Source organism: Phocoena sinus, chromosome 5 (genome assembly GCF_008692025.1).
Source record: "Phocoena sinus isolate mPhoSin1 chromosome 5, mPhoSin1.pri, whole genome shotgun sequence".
NCBI classification, from domain to species: Eukaryota; Metazoa; Chordata; class Mammalia; order Artiodactyla; family Phocoenidae; genus Phocoena; species Phocoena sinus.
This window is the reverse complement of record NC_045767.1, coordinates 101,829,033-101,853,812: the sequence shown is the minus strand read 5'-3', so window position 1 is coordinate 101,853,812 and position 24,780 is coordinate 101,829,033. Positions and strand designations below refer to the sequence as shown.

At 35.7% G+C, this 24,780-nt stretch overlaps 1 protein-coding gene and 1 pseudogene across 3 annotated transcripts in view; both read right to left on the bottom strand.

Moving 5' to 3' along the window:
- Window positions 1-24,780, bottom strand: part of ARHGAP24 (Rho GTPase activating protein 24) — a 505,735-nt gene that overhangs the window by 412,122 nt on the left and 68,833 nt on the right. For 2 of the 3 annotated variants that reach the window (XM_032633271.1, XM_032633274.1), the window contains exon 2: window positions 6,210-6,409. In XM_032633271.1, the coding sequence (XP_032489162.1) occupies window positions 6,210-6,389 (180 nt within the window). In that variant the 5' untranslated portion in view covers window positions 6,390-6,409. Of the gene's footprint in view, window positions 1-6,209; window positions 6,410-6,564; window positions 6,748-24,780 lie in introns of those variants that run through there. The other variant, XM_032633272.1, reaches the window with a different exon arrangement.
- On the bottom strand, window positions 14,703-14,790 carry LOC116754884 (annotated as a pseudogene).

Below are 24,780 nucleotides of genomic sequence, written 5' to 3'. Positions count from 1 at the left end.
ATTTTAAAATAAATATTTATTTATTTATTTTTGCTGCGCTGGGTCTTAGTTGTGGCACGCAGGATCTTCATTGCAGCATGAGGGATCCTTAGTTGCGACAAGGGATCTTTTTTAGTTGTAGCATGCGTACTTCTTAGTTGCAGCATGTGAACTCTTAGTTGCGGCATGCATGTGGGATCTAGTTCCCCAAACAGGGATCGAACCCGGGCCACCTGCATTGGGAGCGTGGAGTCTTACCCACTGGACCATCAGGGAAGTCCCCTGGCTCATATACTTTAACAGAGAACAGCAATTGCCTTAGAGATCTCTAGATTTCGTTAACTCACAAGTTTCATTAAATATATAAAATTAGAGCTTACTCTTAAATCGGTAATCAATTTTTGCACATTTAGAGGTCAGACCTCAGGTTATAATTCACTGAAAATCACTTTGTTCTCTAAGTTAATAAAATCCATTGTGATCTAATACAGTGTCATCCTCATCATGTCCAGAAAAACCCTCCCCACACAAGTGGATCAATATCTGTTGTAGAAAGTCTAGACTAGATTAATTGGGTAAGTGCCTGTTTGGATTTTAGTCATTTTGCCAGGAGTGCCAGACTGGCTTCTAAAAATCAATGCTTTCCAGTGTCAAGTTCTAGTACCCAGGGTATGTCAGAGATATTCACTAGTATGGCCATACTTGAGACTTGGTTATTATTTAAGTAATAATATACTTCAGGATAGAAGTAAAACAAATGGTTCCAAAAAAGTACTAGGAATTTATCACTAAATTCATTTAACAAAATCTATATAACTGTCTTACTTTTAGGATAGCTATAATAATCATACTTTATAACTCAGCTGCTTACCCCATGTTATAATATCTGTAACTAAAGCCACAGTCATTTGTCATGATTATTAATGAAAAATAGGCAAACAATATTGTCACAAACTTAGTTTAAATCTGTTTTAAAACATTTTTCATAGCTACCCAAAAGTCCTAGGAGTATGCAGGGTAGATGGAAGACATTTTTAAAAATAAATTCTTCTGTACAGTATAATTTTAAACTTTTTTCTGTATGTAAATAGAGCTTTATTTTAAAGATTAAAATAGAAAAAATATTAAACAAAAAGTGAAAAAATACAGCACTATAGGATGTTTACAGTAGTGTTCTATGAGTAACAAATAAAGGATGCATTAGTGTATGTTCAAAATTGGCTACATACATCACTTTTCCATGTTTGTTTTTTCAGAAACAACAAAAATCAACTTTTTTTTTTTTTTTTTTTTTTTTGCGGTACGCGGGCCTCTCACTGTTGTGGCCTCTCCCGTTGTGGAGCACAGGCTCCGGACGCGCAGGCTCAGTGGCCATGGCTCACGGGCCCAGCCGCTCTGCAGCATGTGGGATCTTCCCGGACCGGGGAACGAACCCGCGTCCCCCGCATCGGCAGGCGGACTCTCAACCACTGCGCCACCAGGGAAGTCCCCAACTTTATTTTTAAATCTGTTCTAAATAAAATCTGTATCCATGTAATTGCAAACACTGTAGAAAATGGTTTCTGGAGAGGGTTTCAGCCTAGATGAACTAAAGTTTCATTTTTAAAAGTATAGGATACTAAAGATTTTAGTTTGATGTATATTAAATATAAAGCAGTTATATTTTGAGATAGACCTCCAATATATTGCCAGGAGAACCCTGGCTACAGGCTGGAAAGTCTTGTTTACAAACCAGGTACTGTGCCCAGAGAAAGGAGAATTTGAATTTGAATAAGAATATGAAACATCAATATTAGGTTCAAATAATTAAGTTTAAAATGCACTAAATCACATATATTAGGTTCTAGTAGATATGAAGATAGTACAGATGGAAGAAAAACTTAACTGAGAAAATTATATTTATTAACATAGGTTTCCAACATATTAGGTATTATAGATTGAATTGGGCCGCCCCCCCCCCCAACTCACATTAAAGACCTAACCCCCACTGTGACTGTATTTGGGGCCTTTAACGTTAAATGATGCCATAATGATGGGGCTATCTGATAGGACTCATGTCCTTTTAAGAAGAGACACCAGGGCTCTCTCACTCTCCTGTGTACAAAGCAAAGGCCATGTGAGGACACAGAGGGAAGGCAGTTGTCTACAAGCCAGGAAGAGAAGCTTCACCTGAAACCAACTCTGGAAGCATCTTGATCTTGGATTTCCAGCCTCTAGAACTCTGAGAAAATTAATTTCTGTTGTTTAAGCACCCCTGTCTATGGTATTCTATTATGGCAGCCAGAGGAGACATCAGGAAACAGCCACCATTATTCCTTTCTAACAGGGTAGTGTGGTTTTGCATCTTGAGTAGCTCAGGTGTTTTGGAAAGAGCTTCCCATTACCTACCTGAGAACCCAGCCTCTTTGTGTGTCATACACATCCATTTTTGCTGTGGCCCCACCAATCTCTCTAAGCCCATTTCTTGTCATTTTGCTGCCCTCACAATATGGAGCTATTTATAGATATCTATTCTACAACTCCATATCTTTCCTCTGCTCTGAATTCCTTTCCCCAATTTATGTAACTGGAAAACTCCCACCAACTTTCAGCACCCCAGGTAAGGGTCACCTCTTGCTTTGCACAGCCTCCCCCAACTCCTCTAGCCAGTCACCACTCACTCCCTGGCACTAATTGTATCTGTGTTTTCTGAGCACTCAGTGTCTACATGGTAGCCTGTCACAATTATAATTTTGTTTACATGTTTCTCCCAACAGATGTGCAGTTTTTAATAACAAGGATAATGATGGAGTTTATTCTCTTTATTGAGTTGAGAAACTCAGAGAAAGTTTCACTAAAATAAATTGAGAGCCTCTTTCTAGGACAGGAGGGACACACATTTCAAGGGTTTTAATCCTTTCATTTTAGAAATACTATTAAGAGAGAGGAAAACCAATCCAGATTAAGTTTATTGAACATTTTCAGCTGGTTAGGAATGCTTAGAAGAGTGAAGTTATTTTTTCATTTCATTAGTGATGTTTCCTCCAGTATTATTGAAATAGCCCTCATCAAAATATATGAAGGTCAAGGGCATTCTTATGCTTGAAAGTGCCAATACTGAAAACAGTACTTCTGACTGGAAGCAAATCTAAAAAATAGTTGAGGATTTGTGAGCAGGCAAAAGCCTAAACTGAAGGAACACTGGATCAGGAGCAAGGAAATCTGATTTTTCAGTTCATCATCTGCTACTCATTAACAGTATCCCTTGGTTGATACACACACACACACACACACACACACACACACACACACACGTACCCTTTATCTATAAAATGAGGGGTTTTATAACAACTAAATATTTTCCCGTTTTAACATTTTTCAGGATATTCAATTGTTCTTCATCGAATTCTTAGGATTAATCTATATCACCACAGGATTTATTTAATGTAATTTAAACTTCATTATTTTAAATACACGTTATGATTTTGATACATGAAGCTGAGGATAGTCAGTACTACTGACAGCACATGGTCCTGGCCCAACTCTGCTTGGCTAGAGATATATTTTACTGAATCACTCACCAACTCATCCAAAAATGTGCTGCAGCACTTACAATGTGTCAGGCATCTATGCTCACTTAAAGAACTCACTTTAAAGTAAGAAATTAATCATTCATGGGCAAATACATGGTCCTTTCAAATTCCAAAATGTCCTCTGATATAGGAATTGCTAGATTTTCATCTGATTCCGTGCTCACATGTCTAAACATCAGTGTAAAAGATTAAAATTTAAAAGTACTATGTCAAAATTCCTGGTGCTTGTACTGTCATAAAAGATGATCCAAAAAAAGAATAATAATTCAAAGTTATTCACCCCAAACTATTACTGCTTTATTAACAGCAAATCTTTAACAAGTAATAAGTAGAAGAAAAATTAAGAAACCTTTTTTGGAGGGGGGGGAATGATTGTAGTCTATGTTTGGTTTGTATAAGAATTAGTATTTTCTTGTCAATATAACTATTTTGTTAATTTCAGTCATTATAAGTCTACAAATACTAGTAACTAATACTAACATCAAAATATTACTTATCTTAGAAATATTATGAATGAAAGTAATTTTCACTTTGAGGCAGAGTTTCATTTGAATTAATCAGAAGTTTTTGCATCTTCTTATTTATATTTCCAACTTTTTGTCAAAATAACTACATTGCACTGAATATTATTTGTGACTGTAGACCTTCTAAGAAATTCCACAGAGGACAGTAGCCAAGGCAATTTGATAATATCCTCTTTTAACAGTTTAGAGGGGTCATGTGCATATTCTCTGACATCTGCAATTTCTCAAATTTTAGAAATTTTGAGCTCGAGCTTGACCCATTGTATCCTATCTTCATTACTAGAAGGTACACTGAGCTCACCAAAGAGTCAAAATGTTTGTTCAGTTTCCTTTCAATTCTCTAACCACTCAGCCCCTGAAACCTCTGTTTTCTCCCCTAACCCCTTGTTTAGGTTCTAGATGAGACCTAATTGATCATTTGATTTGTACCCATTCTGTTTAACAACCCAGTCCACCCAAACCACGCCAGAACAAGAGTTCATAGGATAAAATATTGAAAATTACTCATACTTCTGTTTTATTGAACACGGTCCTCCATATCACAGTTTCCATACTGGATCCCCCACGTTCTACATTTTTTCACATTAACCTCAGTTTGGTAAAAATGATCTTATGTTCAGGATAATACCTTACTGTGAGTACTACATAGTTTAAAACAAGGTACAAGAAAAGAACCCTAGAGTAAGAGTTAAGAAACAAAAGACTTTACTCCTTTGCCTCTGATCTCTATATGATGGGGGTCATGTTGCTTCATGTCACTAAGACACAATTTCTTCATCTATAATGATAACCCCCATATTCTTCACTGATTTGCTGCAATGAAAACAATAGCAGGCATGGAAATGCACTGTAATTCTCGTGATATCAATATGGGATACTTTTATTGATTTATGAGATCTTTGGCTGAGGCTATATGAACTTGGACCTAACTAGAGGCAAAATATGGCACCACTGTCTAACTTTGGGTAATATGCATTACACCTAAACATTGATTTCGTCATACTTAAGTGAGGATAATCCTACCTCACAGGATTATTGTAAGCATTTCATAACATATATATATATATATATATATAAATTCTTAGTCTAATGCTTGGCCCTGGTAAAAATATGCTAACAAAATAGCAATTTCAAAAAATGAGTAGAGTTTGTAAATTCATTGCTATCTTTATGTAATTCAATTATACTAATGAGAACTTTGTTAAATTATAATGTCTGAGGAATTTAAAATACTAAAGCAGAGCCTTGATCCAAATTCCTAATTAAATTCTTACATTTTAATACAAGGCAAATAGCCTCAAGAACATACTGTTAGGGATGTTTATGTAAACTGATCTAAAACATTTTTTCTCTTATTTATATATTTTATAGATGTAGATGAAGGAAGAACACAGAAGTGATACCTCAGTTCCCATCTCCTTTCATTAATTGATAAGCAATGATCACAGCTAAGAAAGCTTGTTGTACCTACAGGGAATGATGGAGATTTTTCCTTTCTCTAATTGCAACCCAGAGATTTGTGTCTGAGAAAATAATTGTTTAATTTATTTAAAAGACCAGTAAGAAACAGTAAATAAAAGACCAGTAAGAAACCACAAAGAAACATAGAAACTATTCCCAGGGGACTATACTGTGTATGCTGGTTGGATGTATCAACATTGTCTGGTTTAGCACTACATCCATATTTTATGTGAGTTAGAGTGGAGGGAAGCCCCCAGAGAGTTGATACTGAAGGTGTCTCAGAAATTACTTAAAATTGCATTTACAATTTTCCTTCAAATCTTTCAACTTACTTCTGAGAAAAAGAAAGATGCTTTGGCTATAGAATATATCTTCTAGCAGATGTCCATTACCATTTCCACGTGAAGTTAAGTTTGCCTGAGGGACTCAGACACTCTGTTACAGCTTCGTAAAAGTTAAAATTAATATTCAACAAGTGTAATTTGTCTCTTGGCCTCAATTAGCAAATTCATCATCTTGAACCAAAGTAAACAATGAGAAAGAGTGTGAAAGATGCCAACGAAATGAAGGAGACCAGGGAGATTGGGTTGACCTCAGTCTCCATCAGTTTCTAGCAAACCCTCTACTTCTTAGACTACTAAGCACCACAATGCTTTAATTTTCTCCTACTTACCAAGGGCTTGGTTTCATCTTCGTCTTTGAAATAATAGAGTTGATCTCCTTTGAGCACAAACCAACGGGTATGCCAAGTCTTGACAAAGCCTCCCTGCTTCCTCAGCCACCCACACTTCATGGCATTGTTCCGCCCTTGGCCTTGTTGGGGGTTCTCCATGGAGTCATTGTTCTCCTCCATTACCAAGCTGATGGACTTTCCTATTTAGCAAACAGACAACAACAACAAAAATAAGGTGCTCTGATATATTCAATTCCCTCTTAAATTACCCCTGTCCCTTAAAAAAAAAAGCTGGAGGTAGCGTGAAAAACGTAAATTAACTCACAAACCAAATTTCTAGAAGCAAACCACAAACCTGACAACAATATTCCTGGAGAAAACTTGGACAGAGTTCCTTGCGTCTTCCCACTCAGCTGTGAGATAATATACCTTTTTTCCTAAGTAGAATTAAAGAATGGGAAAGTTCTAGAGATAATGGGTTAAGAAGTAATTTGGGGAAGGCAGATTTGCTCACCACTACATCACCAACGCAAGAGGCAATTTCTGAAGACAAACTGAAACCACCAACAAAAACATAACTCTCATGAAAATGGGCCTCTGTGTCTGGTGTGTACTGATTGGGACCTGTTTGTGCAGGCCTGTGATTATTTGAGCAAACTTAGCCTGACACATGTTACAGTTTAAAGGGACTATTTTAAAAACCTCAGTGGAAGACATTTGTTTTACATATGTAAAAATTTCTCAAGATGTCCCTGCTCCCCTTTCCCCCAAAGTAACCCCTTGAGAGTTTCTTTGGCTGGTTAAGAATTAGTGCAGCTGAAAAAGCTTAAGAAAAAAAAAAAAAAGAAAAGAAAAAAGTCCCACCAGTGAGTCTCTTTCAAACTTCAGGAGTGAGTGGTGTGTTCCAGTCAACTGCATGATGAAGAAAATTTCAAGGTTATTGTGAAGGAATATAAGGTCATACACACTGTCCATAGCAAGCAAATTAATTTATCATAGGGGAAATATTAATCTACAGGTGAGAGGCTAAAACACCACAGTAAGAAGGTGGCTTTTGGGAGAGCCAGGGACAAGTGTTTAAGAACAAAAGACATTTTCCTGTCCTGAAGGCTTCCTGCAGGTTCTTGCCAATGTTTATTCCTGAGCACTTTTTCAGAAAGTGAAAACTACACTCTTACCCTTGTATCTTTCATGAGGATATAAGGATACAGATTAATTAATAAAACATAGATTACTCCTGTTCTGGTATATTCATGCACAAAGCTTCTATTTTTTCAGCAAGATTCCAGAAAACAAGCTGTTTTTCTATCTAGTCTTTATTTTCACTATTAATTTTTCAATTAATTTATGTGTACACAATCCTAGTTATAAATTCCATGAAGTTTCGACTGTCAGCCCTTGGCTGTTACGTTTCTTCCTTGAAGGTACAGGGTTAAACCTTGGACTTCTGGTTTCTTTGAATTTAGTCCTGCCCTTCCACTTACAGGGAAGAAGCGGAGCTAAATATTTCTTATTTTGACCATTTCAACCATCCTCTCAGGAGTTTTGCCTCTTCCATTGGCATGCATTCTAATCTAGCTCCATCCTTGCTTTTATCGTCATCTCTTCAACCTACTTTTAATCTTCAAGTAGGTCACTTGACTGCCACCTATCTCATTCAATATCCACTTTTTCCTTTCTTATCCTGAAACATCCTTCTGATGAACAGGCCCTCATCTCTATAAAACATCTTGAAACTTCCTTCTGTCCATAGGGCATTCCTATGGCAATCACCGCTCACTGCAGGAAACAGTCTCCCATCGTGTGTGTGCATGTGTGTCATGAGACTGGATCATGCCTGATGCTTCAAGTTTGTTATGCCCTTAGGGCAGGAACTTTCATCTCTTTCACAGTACTTGACCTAGGATAAAGAGCCAAGTAAATCTCACTTTAAATAAATAATAAATGCTGTATCATAATTTAGATAATAAGTATGCTAGACCACTCTAAATAATATTTTTTGGTTTCCTGGTGTTTAAATTGTTCACATCTACAAAACTTGTTATCTCATCATTACCTATTTATTCTTTAACCAAATATATTAACTTATAAAATTGAATAAGCTCTTAAAACAATCCAACATACATCCACTTGCACACACACAAATCTAGAATTCATTGCACAACAACAAATTTTTTCTTTGCAGCCCTTCTTTTTTTCCCTCTCATATTAATTCTTTCCATTAAATTTGAAAAATCTCCTCTAAAAGGTTTCAAGGTAAATATCAACCTACCATCAATAATATAAAAAATACAAGTGTCCAATTCCACATTTGTCTACTATCAATCCTTAGTAAAAAAATGTGTGCACATTTGAACATGGTTTATGATTCTTCTTGCATGTGTTGTTTATAAGCCTAATGAAACCAATGACAGCATCACTCACTGAACTGCTGGCTATAATGCCCATATTTTCATGACTTCAGAATGCAACAGAAAGTGTTTTAATAGTACTAATTGTAACAATTCATTAAAACAGAAATGAAAAGATATTGTATGATATCCCTAAGGGAAAATAATACCACAATTTTTGCTGGTTGAGTAAAGTTAAGTTTTACTAAGATAACCATAATTTTTATAGAGGAGTCTTGATATTTCTTCAAAAATCAAATGCTTCAAATTCTACCCTTCATCTTTAAAATAAGGATGTTGGACTGGATGATTTCCAACTATGGTCCCTTCTTGCACCCTGAAATCTACCATCTCTGTAATTCCATAAGCATAAGGACACCAGATATCCTCAACACTTAGTACAATGTCTGGCATATGGTGAAGCTCAATCAATGTTTGATGAATTAATAAATTTTGCAATAGGTTTGGTGCTAGATATCTAAAAGTGAACATGATCTCCCTCTGAAACCTGATCTTGCCCAACACCCAATCTTAGTAAAGGCTACCATGATATGACCAGTTGGAAAAAAGAAAAAGTGATCACTTTAGATTCCTGATTCCTCCTCACCCTGAATATCAAATGTACCTGTAAATTCAGAAGATGCCTCCAAAAAATATTTCAAATCTATCCAGTTGATTCCATCTCTATCACCAGTCTATTACCCAAGCCACCATTGTCTTTGACTGGATGATTCTGATGGCCCTCCAACTGGTCTCATTGCTTCCATTTTTAACCACAAACACAATGAAACATGCTCATACATGTTTCATTCTCCACAAAATAGCCAAAGTGAGCTTTAAAAAATTAAATCAGATAATGATTCTCTACTCTTAAATTTTTGATTGGTTTCCATTGTACTTATTTTAAAATCTAGAGTCTTAACCATGGCATACAAGGTTCTGAATCATCTGACACCCATTTACTGATCTAATCTAATCTCATACCATCACCTCCTCATTTCCCCGCACGCCCCACACACACACACACACACACACACACACACACACACACACACACACAGACACACACTTAAAAGCTCTGATGCAGCAACACCAGGTTACTTTCAGTTCTACAAACACCCAAGCTCCTTTATGCCTGGAGTTTTTTTTTTTTTTTTAACATCTTTATTGGGGTATAATTGCTTTACAATGGTGTGTTAGTTTCTGCCCCATAACAAATTGAATCAGTTATACATATACATATGTTCCCATATCTCTTCCCTCTTGCGTCTCCCTCCCTCCCACCCTCCCTATTCCACCCCTCCAATGCCTGGAGTTTTGATGCTTGCTGATCTCTGCCTAGGCTGCTCTGCCTCATGATCTTTACATGGCCCACCTCTTCTCATCCTTTAAGTCTCAGCCTAAAACCTACCTCCTCCAACCACCATTACGAATCACCTAGTGAATTAGTTCCCCTCTTGTTATTCTCTATCACTGAATTCTGTCCTCTGTCTTCCTGACACTTCTCTAAATTGCTGTTTCTTTAGCTGTTTATTGCTGATCACCCCTGCAGGATCCCACACACTTCAACAGGTCAAGAACTTGCTTCTCCTCACTGCAGTATATCCAGTGCTTACTTTGTACTCAGCAAGCAATTGTTGAATCAAGGAATGAAGCTATGTAACAATCACAATAGAATTCCTACAAAGAATATTTTGGAAAGTTGTGAATTTCCATTTAATGACTTAAAGAAGATGGTCTACCTTAAGAACTTGATTTTTTTTCCTCCTTTGACACAGAACACTTCAATTAACATGAAAATTGTTCTTAAATACAATGTTAAAATCACAAAATTTAAGTGAACCTGAAATTGCCCTTTCTGAAGAAATTCAAAACTGCACCTCTTAGCTTTGGCAGGAAATACATGTAATCAATTCCGGTTCTGCTTGAAGGAAAGTATGGTTCTCTCACTCAGATTCTCAGAGAATGTTTTAATGAATCTCCACTGGGAAAGTACTTTCCTGTGGTCAGGCCGTGGCATCTGGGTTGTATATGAGATGCCAGTAGGACCATCGACCTCAGTGCTTAGCAAAGCAACAAAACAGTAACATAAATAAATGGTTACTCTAAACTAAAACAAAAGCAGAATTAAGTTAAGTTGTGTATTCACAGCCTTAATGATAGCTACTGTACTATGCCGGAGCTCAAAAAGGTCCCATCATTTGATGGGCTAACAGATTTAAATTATTTTCCAGGGATGGAAACTGGTTTGTACATCTACTCGTATAGTACTTTTTTGCAACCAGATGAGCTAGGAACGCATGCTGTGAGTATTACATGGTGCGATCAGAAATGAAATTCATGTTCTTAACAGAATTTTCTAGAAGTCCAACAGCCACACGCATAGGTATTATTTGTAACTTTGTCCCAACAAAGAACCTATAAACAGGCACATAAACAAAGATGTATCTAAATAGAATGCCATATGCTATAGAGTTGCAATGTGTTCGAATTTACCTACAAGACAACAATGTTCAGCAAACACAAGAGAACGGCAAAGGAGGAGGAAGCTAGAGGGAAAGAGGAGGAGAGAGAACAGCTTAAACCGCGTTCCACCACAATGCCTCCTTAACACTCAATGAACATGTGCTCCCACATATGTGGGACCAGCGGGAGGTGCATTTTTACAGCCAGCAACAGCTCCCTCAGCTCTGGTGGGGAGAGTATCGCACCGCACACACATGATCCCAGAGCTTCAGAGTACACATGATTTCATACCACATGGCTGCTCAACACAAATAAAGTATTCCAGTTTAAAGAACAGTGATCTGTTCTGTTGCTAGGAGAGAAAACAAATATAAAACTGGCAGAGTTGGTAAAATACTGCAATTTGTGAGCAATTTGTGTAACTTTCAAGGGTCATTTTTTTCACATCCAATTGTCACCTTTTGTGTTGGCGGTGGAACCTAACTCCTTTGTAAAATGAATGTGATTGCACTGTACATGATGTATAACTACAGAGGGCCAATATTTATCTGAATTCTAACCCTTTTCTTATTAAAAAAAAAAACTGTTCTGTACTGTTGCTAACATGCTGGTTTGACAAGCAGTAGTACATTTTATTGAGCTGTATGCCTAAATGCTAGCATATAGCCTTTCTATAGGTAATGGTTCATACCACAAAAACACACACAGGGAATTAGTATGTGTGCATATGTGTATGTATTCATTCGTATGTGTGAGTGCAAGTGTGTATACACATATATGCATACATGTGTATATGAACATGCATGTGTGTGTGGGTATATACACTTTGTGTGTGTCTTCTCCCTAGAGAAGAAAACCCTTAAAGGCAACATGTTTGTTAAGATTCTTTTCTCATTTTTTAAAATACTAAGTTCCACGCCACTGGAAGACATGTAAGGATATTCCTGCTGATCTGACATTCTTTGATGAAGCAAAGAACATAAAAGAGCTTTCCATACGAGGTTCACTGAACAAACTAGTTGTGGTATACTACTGTCAACCTATGAAGTTATATTTTTATTTTTATTATTTACCAGAACATTTCTTTAATAACTGCAATTATTTACCTGATTAGAACTTAAAACTCTTTTAAAATTCTAAATATTTAAATAATTTCAGGCCTGATTTCTCTCTCTCTCTCTTTCCCCAAGCAGGCACTAAGGAAAGGCCATATGAACACACAGCGAGAAGGTGACCATCTGCAAGCCAGGAAGAAAGCTTTACCAGAACGTGGCCATGCTAGTACCTTGATCTCAGAGTTCCAGCCTCCAGAACTCTGAGAAAATAAATTTCTGTTGTTTCAGCCATCCAGTCTATGATATTTTTTTATGGCAGCCAGAGCAGACTAAGACAATGTACATTTACAAAATGTGTGCACGAAAATATTTAAAGAATTACATCTTAGTAGCCTAAGTAACCTCTAACTAAAGAAAACTGATGAGTGAAAAACAGTGCACTTTCTGTACCTCACTCTCTACCACACCACCTCTCCACTGGAAGAATGAATCAAACTGTGATACCTACAAGGGAATCAGCACTCTAGATCCCATATTGCAGTGGATCTAGTGGAGATTGTTTTAGCTCCAAGATAAATTCCAGGAGGCCAAATCTGTTTTCAGAAAGCAATCGAATTTTTAAAAATACTTTGAAAGGGGGCTTCCCTGGTGGCGCAGTGGTTGAGAGTCCGCCTGCCGATGCAGGGGACACGGGTTCGTGCCCCGGTCCGGGAAGATCCCACATGCCGCGGAGTGACTGGGCCCATGAGCCATGGCCGCTGAGCCTGCGCGTCTGGAGCCTGTTCTCCGCAACGGGAGAGGCCACAACTGCGAGAGGCCCAAGTACCGCAAAAAAAAAAGTTAAAAAAAAAAAAAAATACTTTGAAAGGGTTTTCCACACTTGGTTGTTCTCACTGTGTGATTAACTTCTATTCATCCTTCAGCTCCTCTACGAAGGCTTCCCTAGAGCCACTGCCATCCCCAGTCTGGATGTTCCCTTTCCACAAGTTCCCATGTCACTCTGAACATAGCCTTTGTCACATGTGGCCATATGCTTATTACTGTTCAGTCTTCTACACCAAAACTCTTGGAGGATATGGGCTCCCTGAACCCCCACACCAGCATATACTAAATACTCAAAGGTTTGTTAAATAAATGGAAGGGAATGAGGAATGAATGAATAAGCAAATGCATCAGTCAGTCTTTGGGGCCTAATAGAATGGACCTCAGAGGCCTCAAGGTTCCCCAGAGTGCAGTGCAAAAATCCTAAACCATTTGATGGTATAGACACAAATGAAAGGACTTCAGTCCAAATTCTCCTCTCTAAATACAACCCTTTAAGATTTTAGTGGCTTAAAGCTAAACCAAACTTCAGAAACTGTTGAGCAAAGAGAAATCCCATTTGTCTCACTGGGATTATAACTCGAATTAAAAATAAAGAAACATTTCTTCTTAAAACTGAAGAGTTTAAGTGTGAAGAAAACAGGAGAACTGAATAATGTACAACAGTCATGAATGCAAAGTTTAAAATAGTCACCAGAAGAGCATACCTGGGGGAAATTTAACGGTAATAATTTTGTAAATGTGCAGTTATTTTCCTGAAGAAACACTAAATATCCCTTTCCTTGATTCATTTGAAATTTTGTCGAAAACAACAGAGAATACACAATAATAGAAAATTATGTACCTGTTGGGATGGATCAGGAATGTCAATCTACATTTTATATTTTAAGCTTCAATATTTCCATATTCACTTGGTAAGAAATCAAAATGACTTAATGGGATGAACCATTTGAGAAAAAGTTTAAATATTTACTTTGTTTTTGTTGTATGTTTAATGCCTTAGACTTTGTAGAGAGAACCTGCTCCTTCTTAAGGAGGTTTTAATTCAACAGGGTGAAAAGTATTTTATTTAGATGTGTTCTCCCACCACCACATCAGTATCTGAGGGATTAGTAAAAAAAAAAGAAAACCACTGGAATTCCCAAGGCTGATAATCTTAGTAGAAATAAAAATCAAATCAAAACAAATGTTTTACCATTGATGGAATTGAGAGAAATGACAGATATGTGGCAAGTGTGCAGCTACTCTTAAGCTCATGACAGCCATTACTAATTAATCACAGTTCTCCTTCCTGAGGGACCTAGATGCACCTCCAGATGGCTTCTCAATACAGCGCTCCAGACAGTCACAACAAATCAATCATATATGAAAAGGAGAGAGAGATTCTTCGTTACTTTGATCCTGTAAATAAACCAAGAACTGAAAATAACCCCCCTAACAGAAAATAGAAACTCAGGTGCTCCCCGAAAGAGACTGCCATTTGAAATGAGAAAAGAAAAGAAAATCAACTTATTATTTTTCTTTTTAAATTGAGGTATAATTGACATAACATTATATTAGTTTCAGGTATACAAAATAATTAATCAATATTTGTATATATTGCAGTATAATCACCACAAGAAGTCAACTTAATATCAATCACCATATATAGTTACAAATTTATTTTCTTGGGATGAGAACTATCAAGATCCACTCTCCTGGCTACTATCAAATATGCAATACAGTATTATTAACTATAGGCACCACGCTGTACATCACATAAAAATACAAAACGCTTCTCGAATTTGCAGGGGCCATGCTTATCTTCTCTGTAGTATTCCAATTTTAGTAAACATGCTGCCAAAGCAAGCAGGAAAGTCAACTTCTTTTAATGGGAAAAACTAATAGTTTGCTGAGAGCTCTAAGATGGCAACTATCATTGCATCATATGACCACAAAGAACAAAGCAAATGGATCTGAAGCAGCGAAAAGGAAATAGGAGTTGAATGTCCCTTGTTCTATATTAATTAACCCCATCTATGACTAGACCCTTAAAAATAGGATCAGAAAGCAGATTTTATAAACATCTCAATTTTTAAGCTTTTGTGTGTCTTTCCCCTCCCTCCTAGTTCATTTTTCATTGGTAAAACTTTATTTTGAAAAGCTGTCTCAAGGAAAAAAGAAAAGAGACTTTCCACCTAAATCTGAAAATTAATGGGATTATAGTACCTAGAGGATGGGGGAGCAATGGCAGCCATGAAGGGGAGCTTTTGTACACAGTGGGCAGAGTGAAGAGAGCAAAACTGAAGCAAGTGGAATGCTGAGGAAGACAGTCAGGCTAAGGTGGGAAGAACCTTCCCAGGTGGGTCCTCCTCTCATAATAGGAAAATAACCTCTGGGCCTGTCATTTAAAGAGGTCCTCCATCTCTATCCCCTGATGGTCACATTTTTATACTTAGACAAAAGCCTGTATAAAATACTACTTTTGATGTCAGATTTCATTAGTGAATCCAACCCAGGAAAGTCAGTTATGCTGTCGATCACATTATCATTTCAAGGCTCTCTGTGGAGCCAGCTTTTTACTCAAACACACTTCAAAGAAAATATTATACAAGTAGGTAACTTTGGCTGAGACAGTCATTTGTCTACAATGAACTCTCAAGTTTTCTCCTTCAAATGCAAGCCCTGAGGTGCTTAATGATTTCCAATATGAACTACTTCTTTTATTGTCAATTAATCCTGTGGGTTGAACATCATCAGCCTTGCTTTAAAACTCTGGAAAATTATGGACACTCTAAGTATATAAATTTTGTCCTAATCACTGAACCACGGTTACTCTCCCAATGATTTATTATATTGAGGTATTGACAATCCAATTTTTTCATTATAATTTGAGGAAAGTGGGGACAGGTCAAAATGAAAAAAAATCTGACTACTCTTCCACTTCATTCAGCATCATTCACATTATGATGGACTTTGATGTGTTAAACTTTAATCATTTAGGAGGTACATTATTCTCATATAATTTGCATACATTTTAGTTCTTCAAAGTATCTAATTAATTCACACTTCAGTTTTAGATGAGCAGAATAGAAATCTAGCTTTACTGCACCTGAATATATTTAATTAAGAGTTCCGTGAAAGATAAATAAATCCCATATATAAAAGGCCATTTTTTAATTTAATTTTTTATTTTATACATTGTAAAATGCCATTTTTAAAAAATAGGAATTTTGGTGGGACATATAATATTTGGAATGTCCAGAAGCCTATCCTTGGGAACCCTCTCTCCCTCATTCCATGTTGTTTCTGATGGTAGCACCATCCCACTGCCATAGGGTGGGCCTGGACTTGATTACACCTAGGTTCTGAGCTCTCAAGCAACAGTGACCAGCCCAGGAAGAGGGCATGTGACTGAAGCAGTGCCAACTAGAGTCCTTCTTTAGGACAACTATAGTGACGCTGGAAGAATGAGCATCTGTGATGAATGAGGCTGACAGCATTCATCTCCCCTGGCCTGTAGAGGCAAGTGGTCTGCACAATGAAGTGATGCAGAGATAAGCAGATATGAGAAAAGACTAGAGAGAGCCCTGGAATATCCATCCTAGTTCTAGCTCCTGAAGTCCTGGCCTTTGTGTATCTTCCTTTGATCTTATGAGATATGTCTTACTCTTCCTGGAAAAGTGAGCAAATAAATTCCCATTTGCTTAATCTAGCTTGAGTTGGTTTTAATCACTTGCTACCCCAAAAAGTTTTTCTTAATATCCAGGAAAAACACAATGAAACTATGTGTGGGAAAAATTTCTTTAAAATAATGAAAATCTAGGCTTCCCCTACCTTGCATCATACACAAAAATTAATTCAATATGTGTATTAGACCTAAATTTAAAAGCTAACACTTCCTGAAGAAAACATAAGAGAATAAATTCACAACCGGGGATGAAAAAGTTATTTTTTAGAAAGGATATATAAAGTAATAACCATAAAAATTTATAATTCAGAAATTATTAAAAGTAAAAACTTCTGTTCATCAAAAGACATCATTTAAAAAAAGGAATAGGCAAGCCAGAAATTGTTTGAAAATATTTACAAAACATATATCTGCCAAGAGACTTACATCCATAATATATAAAGGATTTCTACAACTCACTAATAAACAGACCAAAAAAAAAAACCCAAAACAGTTTAGAAAATGAAAATAAATTAAATAAAACCTTTACAAAGGAAGATATAGAAATGTCCAATAATCTCACAGAAAAGTCCCAACACCATTAGTCATCAGAGAAACGTATATTAAAATCACAGTAAGATAACATTACATAAACATTTGAATGGCTAAAGTTAAAAAGAGTTGACAACACCAAGTGTTGATGAGGAAGGATATGGAGCAACCAGAATTTTCAGACATTGCTGGTAAGAGCATAAATGGTACAACCACTTTGATAGAAGGTTTGGCAATTTCTTATGAAATTAAACACATCTTTACCTATGATTTTACCAATTCCAATCAAAGACGTTTAACCAAGAGAAATGGAATCCATGTGGTCACAAAAATATTTGAACGAAAATATCCATGGTGGTTTTATTTATATTAGCCTCAAGTAGAAAACACTCGATGCCCATCAACAAGTGAGTAGATAAACAAATTATGGCATAATCGTACAGTGAAATACTCCTTAGCAATAACAAGAAACAAACTATACATATACATAACAACATAGATGAATTCCATAGTTATTATAATGAGTAAATGAAACCAGATACAGAATATACACTTCATGATTCGATTCATATGAAGTTCTAGAATAGGCCCAACCAGTCTATGATGATAGAAACCAGAAAAATGGCTGCTATGGAGGGGATGGGAAGGGGCACAGTGAACTTTCTAAGGTGATGGAAATGCCTTATGTCTTTATGGGATATGAGTTATATGGGTACAGACATCTGTCTAAACTCATGAACTGTACATTTGAGATTTATGCACAAATTATGTTGTTCTAATAAATCTTATCCCTAAAATAAACTGAAAATATTGAATTCTAGCTAGTGGGATTGCTTTATGCTATGGAATGGATTAGCAATTCTGAAATTACCTTCTGAGTGTTCCAAGTTGAGTAAATAAATATGTATGTTGAATGCAATGGGAAGCCAGGTTTCTCACTGTTGGAAAAGGAAGCTACAAACATGGAAATGGAAAGATAAGAATGTATCCTGTGTTTGAGATAGAATTAGAGATATCATCATGAACTCGTGGTTTTTATTTTTTTAATAAAAATTATATATATTTATGGTGTAGACCATGATGATTTGGTATACATATACATGGTGAAAAGATGACTACAGTCAAGCTATTAACATACCATCTCCTCACAGGGTTATCATTTTTTGTGTGTGACGAGAGCACCTGAAATCTACTCTCTTAGCAAATTTCCAGTATTTGATAAAGTATTACTAACTATATTCATCATGTTGTAGCTTAGATCTCTAGATTTATTCATCATGCCTAACTGCAACTTTATACCCTTTAACCAACATCTCATGATTTTTAATAAATAGGTACACAGATACAGAAATAAATATAGACATATATTTACTAATGCTGCTCACTGAGAGAACCCTGAAGTAATGACACACCAGGAGCGAGCAATGAATGAGTACACCTAGCATCCAGATCTTGACTTCTAAACACCATTTACTTGGAAATAGAATCATGGCTACTTGGATAAAAAAAGATTGATTCCAGGGCCTCACCAGGAAAAGCACAAGGTGATGCTAGAATAACATGTGCTGGAAAGTAAGGAAATTCTCAAGAATGATGGAAGACTATTGAAAGGACACAGAGGCTAGTTTGAAGTGGTTTTCACTGGACAAATATGGAACAATTTGAAGATAAGAATAAATAATGATAGCAATAGATCATACCCATAGAATAAAACAAGAATACATGAGTTCTACTGATATAATAAACAAACAAGCAGACAAATAAACAAATGGAAGATGTGAGAAAGCTCTTCCTTTCAGTAGAATGTCAACTAATAAATATGGAAGTGATAATGAAGTTACAAATTATCAATGAATGCAAAACCTAGTGGGTAAATGTTTGGTGGGGAAGACATATTTACATAATCTCAAAGTACCTTTCCACAAATTAATCCTAATTTAGAAAGGGTAAAATAGTAACTTTACTGTGAAGAAACCTGGCAGACCCGATGCAACCAGAGTTTACATCATCAATGTTGGAACTAATTGACATCATGGGCCTCTTGATGGGATGCTCTGAGAAGGACACATTATCACTTCTGTTGTGGCCCTGCCAAAAATGCATAACCTAAACCTAATCATGAGGAAACATTGCACAGACAAAAATTGAGGTGCATTCAACAAAATAACTGTTCTGCATTCTTCAAAAATCTCAAGGTCAAAAAAGACAAAATGGTTAAGGAACTGTTCCAAATGAAAATACACTAAAGAGACATGATAACTCAACAGAATGCTTGACCCTGGCTTGCATTCTGAGCCAAAACAAAACAGAGAAAGGGGACATTATTGGGAAAATTGATAAAATTTAAATATAAACTGTGGATTAGATAATATTTTATCAGTGTTAAATTTTCTCATTTTGGTCATTGATAATTATGTTATCAAGGCAGTTATGTGACTTGTTTTTAGGAAATACACATTCAAGTATTTAAAAGAGATAGATGTCTTCAATTTATTTTCAAACAATTCAGAAAAAATCATAAATAGACATATATATAAACACATATTTAAATGAATGAGAAATGAAACAGAATGTAAATAATTGGGAATCTGGGTTAAGGGTGTTAGAAGTTCTTAGTACTATTCTTAGAACTTTTCTGTAGATGTGAAAGTATATCAAAACAAAAAGTTATACAACACATATGCTTCACTGTATGCTGGCTCAAATGAGAAGCAAAATTTGTTTTTCATTTGGCCACCATGAGTAAGTCTCAAGTATGTTACTGTAATTGAAAAGGAACTACAGTGGGGCAAAAACCCTGTACTCAGAAAACTATAAGATACTGATGAAAGAAATCAAAGATGACACAAACAGATGGAGAGATATACCATGTTCTTGGACTGGAAGAGTCAATATTGTGAAAATGACTATTCTAACCAAAGCATTCTACAGATTCAATGCAATCCCTATCAAATTATCAACAGCATTTTCCACAGGATTAGAAGAAAATAATCTTACAATTTGTATGAAAACACAAAAGACCCCGAATAGGCAAAGCAATCTTGAGAAAGAAAAATGGAGCTGGAGGAATCAGGCTCTCAGACTTCAGACTATACTACAAAGCTACAGTAATCAAAACAGTATGGTACTGGCACAAAAACAGAAATATAGAGCAATGGAACAGGATTGAAAGCTCAGAGATAAACCCATGCACCTATGGTCACCTAATCTATGACAAAGGAGGCAAGAGTATACAGTGGAGAAAAAACAGTCTCTTCAATAAGTAGTGCTGGGAAAACTGGACAGCCACATGTACAAGAATGAAATTAGAACACTCCCTAACACCATACACAAAAATAAACTCAAAATGGATTAAAAATCTAAATGTAAGGTCAGACATTATAAAACTCTAACAGTAAAACATAGGCAGAACACTCTTTGATATAAATTGCAGCAGGATCCTTTTTTGATCCACCTCCTAGAGTAATAAAAATAAAAACAAAAATGAACAAATGAGATCTAGTTAAACTTAAAAGCTTTTGCACAGCAAAGGAAACCATAAACAAAACAAAAAGACAACCCCCAGAATGGGAGAAAATATTTGCAAATGAAGCAACTGACAAAGGATTAATCTCCAGAATATACAAACAGCCCATACAGTTCAATATTAAAAAACAAATAACCCAATCAAAAAATGTGGGGAAGATCTAAATAGACATTTCTCCAAAGAAGACATACAGATAGCCAAAAAGCACATGAAGAGATGCTCAACATCACTAATTATTAGAGAAATGCAAATCAAAACTGCAATGGGTATCACCTCACACTGGTCAGAATGGCCATCATAAAAAATCTATAAACAATAAATACTAGCGAGGGTGTGGAGAAAAGGGAACCCTCCTACACTGTTGGTGGGAATGTAAATTGGTACAGCCACTGTGGAGAACAGTATGAAGTTTCCTTAAAAACCAAAAATAGAACCATCATGTGACCCAGCAATCCCACTCCTAGGCATATACCCAGACAAAACCATAATTCAAAAAGATACATGTACCCCAATGTTCATTGCAACACTATTATAATAGCCAGGACATGTAAATGTCCATCAAGGGGAATGGATGAAGAAGATATGGCACATATACACAATGGAATATTACTCAGCCATAAAAAAGAACAAAATAATGCCATTTGCAGCAACATGGATGGACCAATAGATTCTCATACTGAGTGAAGTAAGTCAGACACAGAAAGACAAATATCATATGATATCTCTTTACATGTGTAAACTTAAAAAATGGGTACAAATGAACTTATTTACAAAACAGAAGTAGAGTCATGGATGTAGAAAACAAACTTATGGTTATCAGGGGATGGTGGGGAGGGATAAATTGGGAGATTGGGATTGATATATACACACTACAATATATAAAATAGATAACTAATGGAGCCTGTCGTATAGCATAGGGAAATCTACTCAATACTCTGTAATGGACTATATGGGAAAAGAATCTAAAAAAAAAAAAGTGGATATATGTATATGTATAACTGATTCACTTTGCTGTATACTTGAAACTAACACAACATTGTAAATCAACTCTACTCCAATAAAAATTAAAAGAAAAGAAAAGATACAACACTAAAAGTTAGTAAACATGGTTTTGGAGTTAAATAGCTACCTGACCTTAAGAAAAGCCTTTGATTCTCTTGGTCTCAATCCTCTGAGCCACAAAATAAAGAGGTTGAATGAACTATTTGATATCTAAGATTTCTGTTAATTCTACAATGTTATGATTCTTAGAAATGGTCTTTTAACAGCATTGTACCTCTAGAAGTAACATGATTAGTAGGAAAATTTTTCTAGTTCAGTTACAGCTAAGACTTCTAAAGGAAAAAGGACAGTAAATAGAGTAGAAGTCTTGTTCTATTCCCGGTCCTCTTTATTGAATTGCTATGCCATTTTAGCATCTTATCATTTTATTTTTTGAAAATGTCATGCCTTAATTTAGAAGACTATAAAAACAACTACCACTGAAAATCTGTATGATATTTTATATAGAAATATGATTTTACTTGTTTAATAAAGAATATTAATATATAGCGTTTACTCATTATTCTAAGCAATATATATGTGTACATATGTATTTGTGTATATGTGCTTATGTGTGTATATATACTCATTTAATCCTCAAAACAATTCTATGAAGTAAGTATGATTATTATTTCCACTTTACAGATAGGGAAACTAAGGTTCCAAAAGGTACCTACAGTCCTACCTCTAATAAGTGGCTCTTTAAAAACAACCATGCATTCAAACCTAGGCAGTGTGGCTGCAGAGACTGTGTCTTACTCACAATTCTACATTTCCTCTCAAATATTACACAGAAATAAACTCTAGCATAGAATAGTATACACATTTTAATAAGACCATGAGTAAAAGTGATCTGAGTCATAAAACTATTTATGTCATAAGAATAAATATATATTTGTTTTATGTGTATATATACATATACACACACAAAGGAGAAGCAAATTCTGTTCTTCAAATATGTATACGTGTGTGTGTGTGTATATATATATATATATATATATATATATATACATGAGAAGGCTCATTTTCCAGATCTATCACTAATATATTCTTACCTTGATATTTATGTACATATATTTCATTTTGAGTTTTTACTTTTAAAATTCTAATACTGGACAGACCCTTCCACGTGAACCTTTTGCCACATTGACTTGCTCTTTCCCCTTCAGCAGCTTGAAAGCAGTCAAGTGAAAAGCTCAGAAACTGCTGGTTGTCCGTTCTTTGCAGAGGGCAGCAAATAAAGCCCCACCGTGCTGTAGCACACTTGACACTCTTAACCCAGGGAAAAAAGAATGAGGCTCGTGTGCTTGGTACTTTATGAGAAAATTAGCAGTGAAAAGGACAAGTTCCTTTTTGCCTTAAAAAAAGAAATTATGGAGCACTGTGTCATTTCAGTTGGAAAAGTACAAAGTTGTATAAGTCCTAAAAATTTTATTACAGCTTGACTAACACCTGTTCTCTCACTGCGGGTGCCAATATCTGTAGTCACCTGCTTGGCTCAGTAAGGCCTCCCTAGATGCTGGAAAATTACTCATGTTAATCCCAAATTCACCTCTCATGAGATCTAGGTTGGGTGAAAAAACAAAGCTGAAAGACTTAAGCAAGTATACTTTTAAATGGCAATGGAATTATCTGAGAGAGAGAAAAGCCAGGAGTGACAACAGTAAGAATTAGAACCCATAATGTTTTAACATGTCTAACATATTACCTTGCAAAAAATAATCATCATCATCAGTATTTATATATAAGGCTCCTCATAAATTTCATATAATCTGAATTCCATACATTCCTTATAATCCATATAATTCCTGACAGAACCCTTAAAAAGCAGGACTGATGTCCCTGTTATATGTAGGAACCAAATGGCTAAGGTGACTTGCTCAAGCCATAAACCTAGCAAATATCTGAGCAGGTATTTTTTTAAGAAGATGCTTTTTTAAAAGAAGTTCTTTTTTCCTTTTTTTTCCCACCAAACTACACTGCTTCATACTTACAACATCACCTTACACAGACCACACTGTATACTTACTAGCATGCCCCAAAACTGAAGGGACAAACATTGTAATGACAGAACAAAGAGTGAGCACTTAAATATTTATTACATCATAGCTTAATATTGTTATAAAAAATGTATAAGTCAAAATTAACTGACTATTGAGGAAATATTCTAACAGTATTTATTTTTCATAGAGCTGCTTTAGAATTCTAAGAATTTAAACATAAAATGGAGATATTACATAAAGGGTCACTTATAAAAATTCAAGTATTAGCACAACTTCAATTACAATCTTAGAGTGAAAAAATAAAACATGTTTTAAGGGTTGCAGAAAAAGTCTTCTTTCCAACATGGTTGTGAAATGTAACACTCAGGTTAATTAAATATGAAGTCTAGTAATGTCTTCTATAACATGAACAGATGGCCAATTTCCAATTAATTAGAAAAATAATCATAATTATCATCAAAACTATAATAAACACAATTCTTTGCCATTCAGAATCTTGTAATACTATAAAGGTCAGATACCAGGATTTTTATCATTAACAGATCGCTAAATAATCCAGATTCAATCATCATTTTTCTGCTGCCCAGCTAAACCAACAGTTAATGATGGTATTCTTCCTGCACCCAGAGCTAAACTATCCTTTTTCCTATCTTCCCTCCCCATTCTATCGTAACTAGCTTTGTTCTACTCTTACCACCACCCCTTTGCCTCACACCTATATGATGATTTCATTCTTCGATGTTTCTAAGGGCCCCTCTCTTAGTGCTACTGCAAGACTGATCATTCTTAAACATGTATTTTATACAGTCCAGAACCTTCAAAAGCTTCCAACTGTATAGCACATTATGTTTAAATTTAGCCTCATTTTCAAAGTGTCATAATCTAACCCAGTTTACCTTTCCAATTTATTGTTCATTACTCCCCCAATAAGCACCTATGAAGCAGTCGTCCAAATCTGTGTCTCAGTTTAACATAAAAACACAGTGCTTATTCTTACCTCTTCCTTCACGGAACTTACTACAACTAAAATAATCATTCTTCTTCATCATCATAATCATCATAATCAT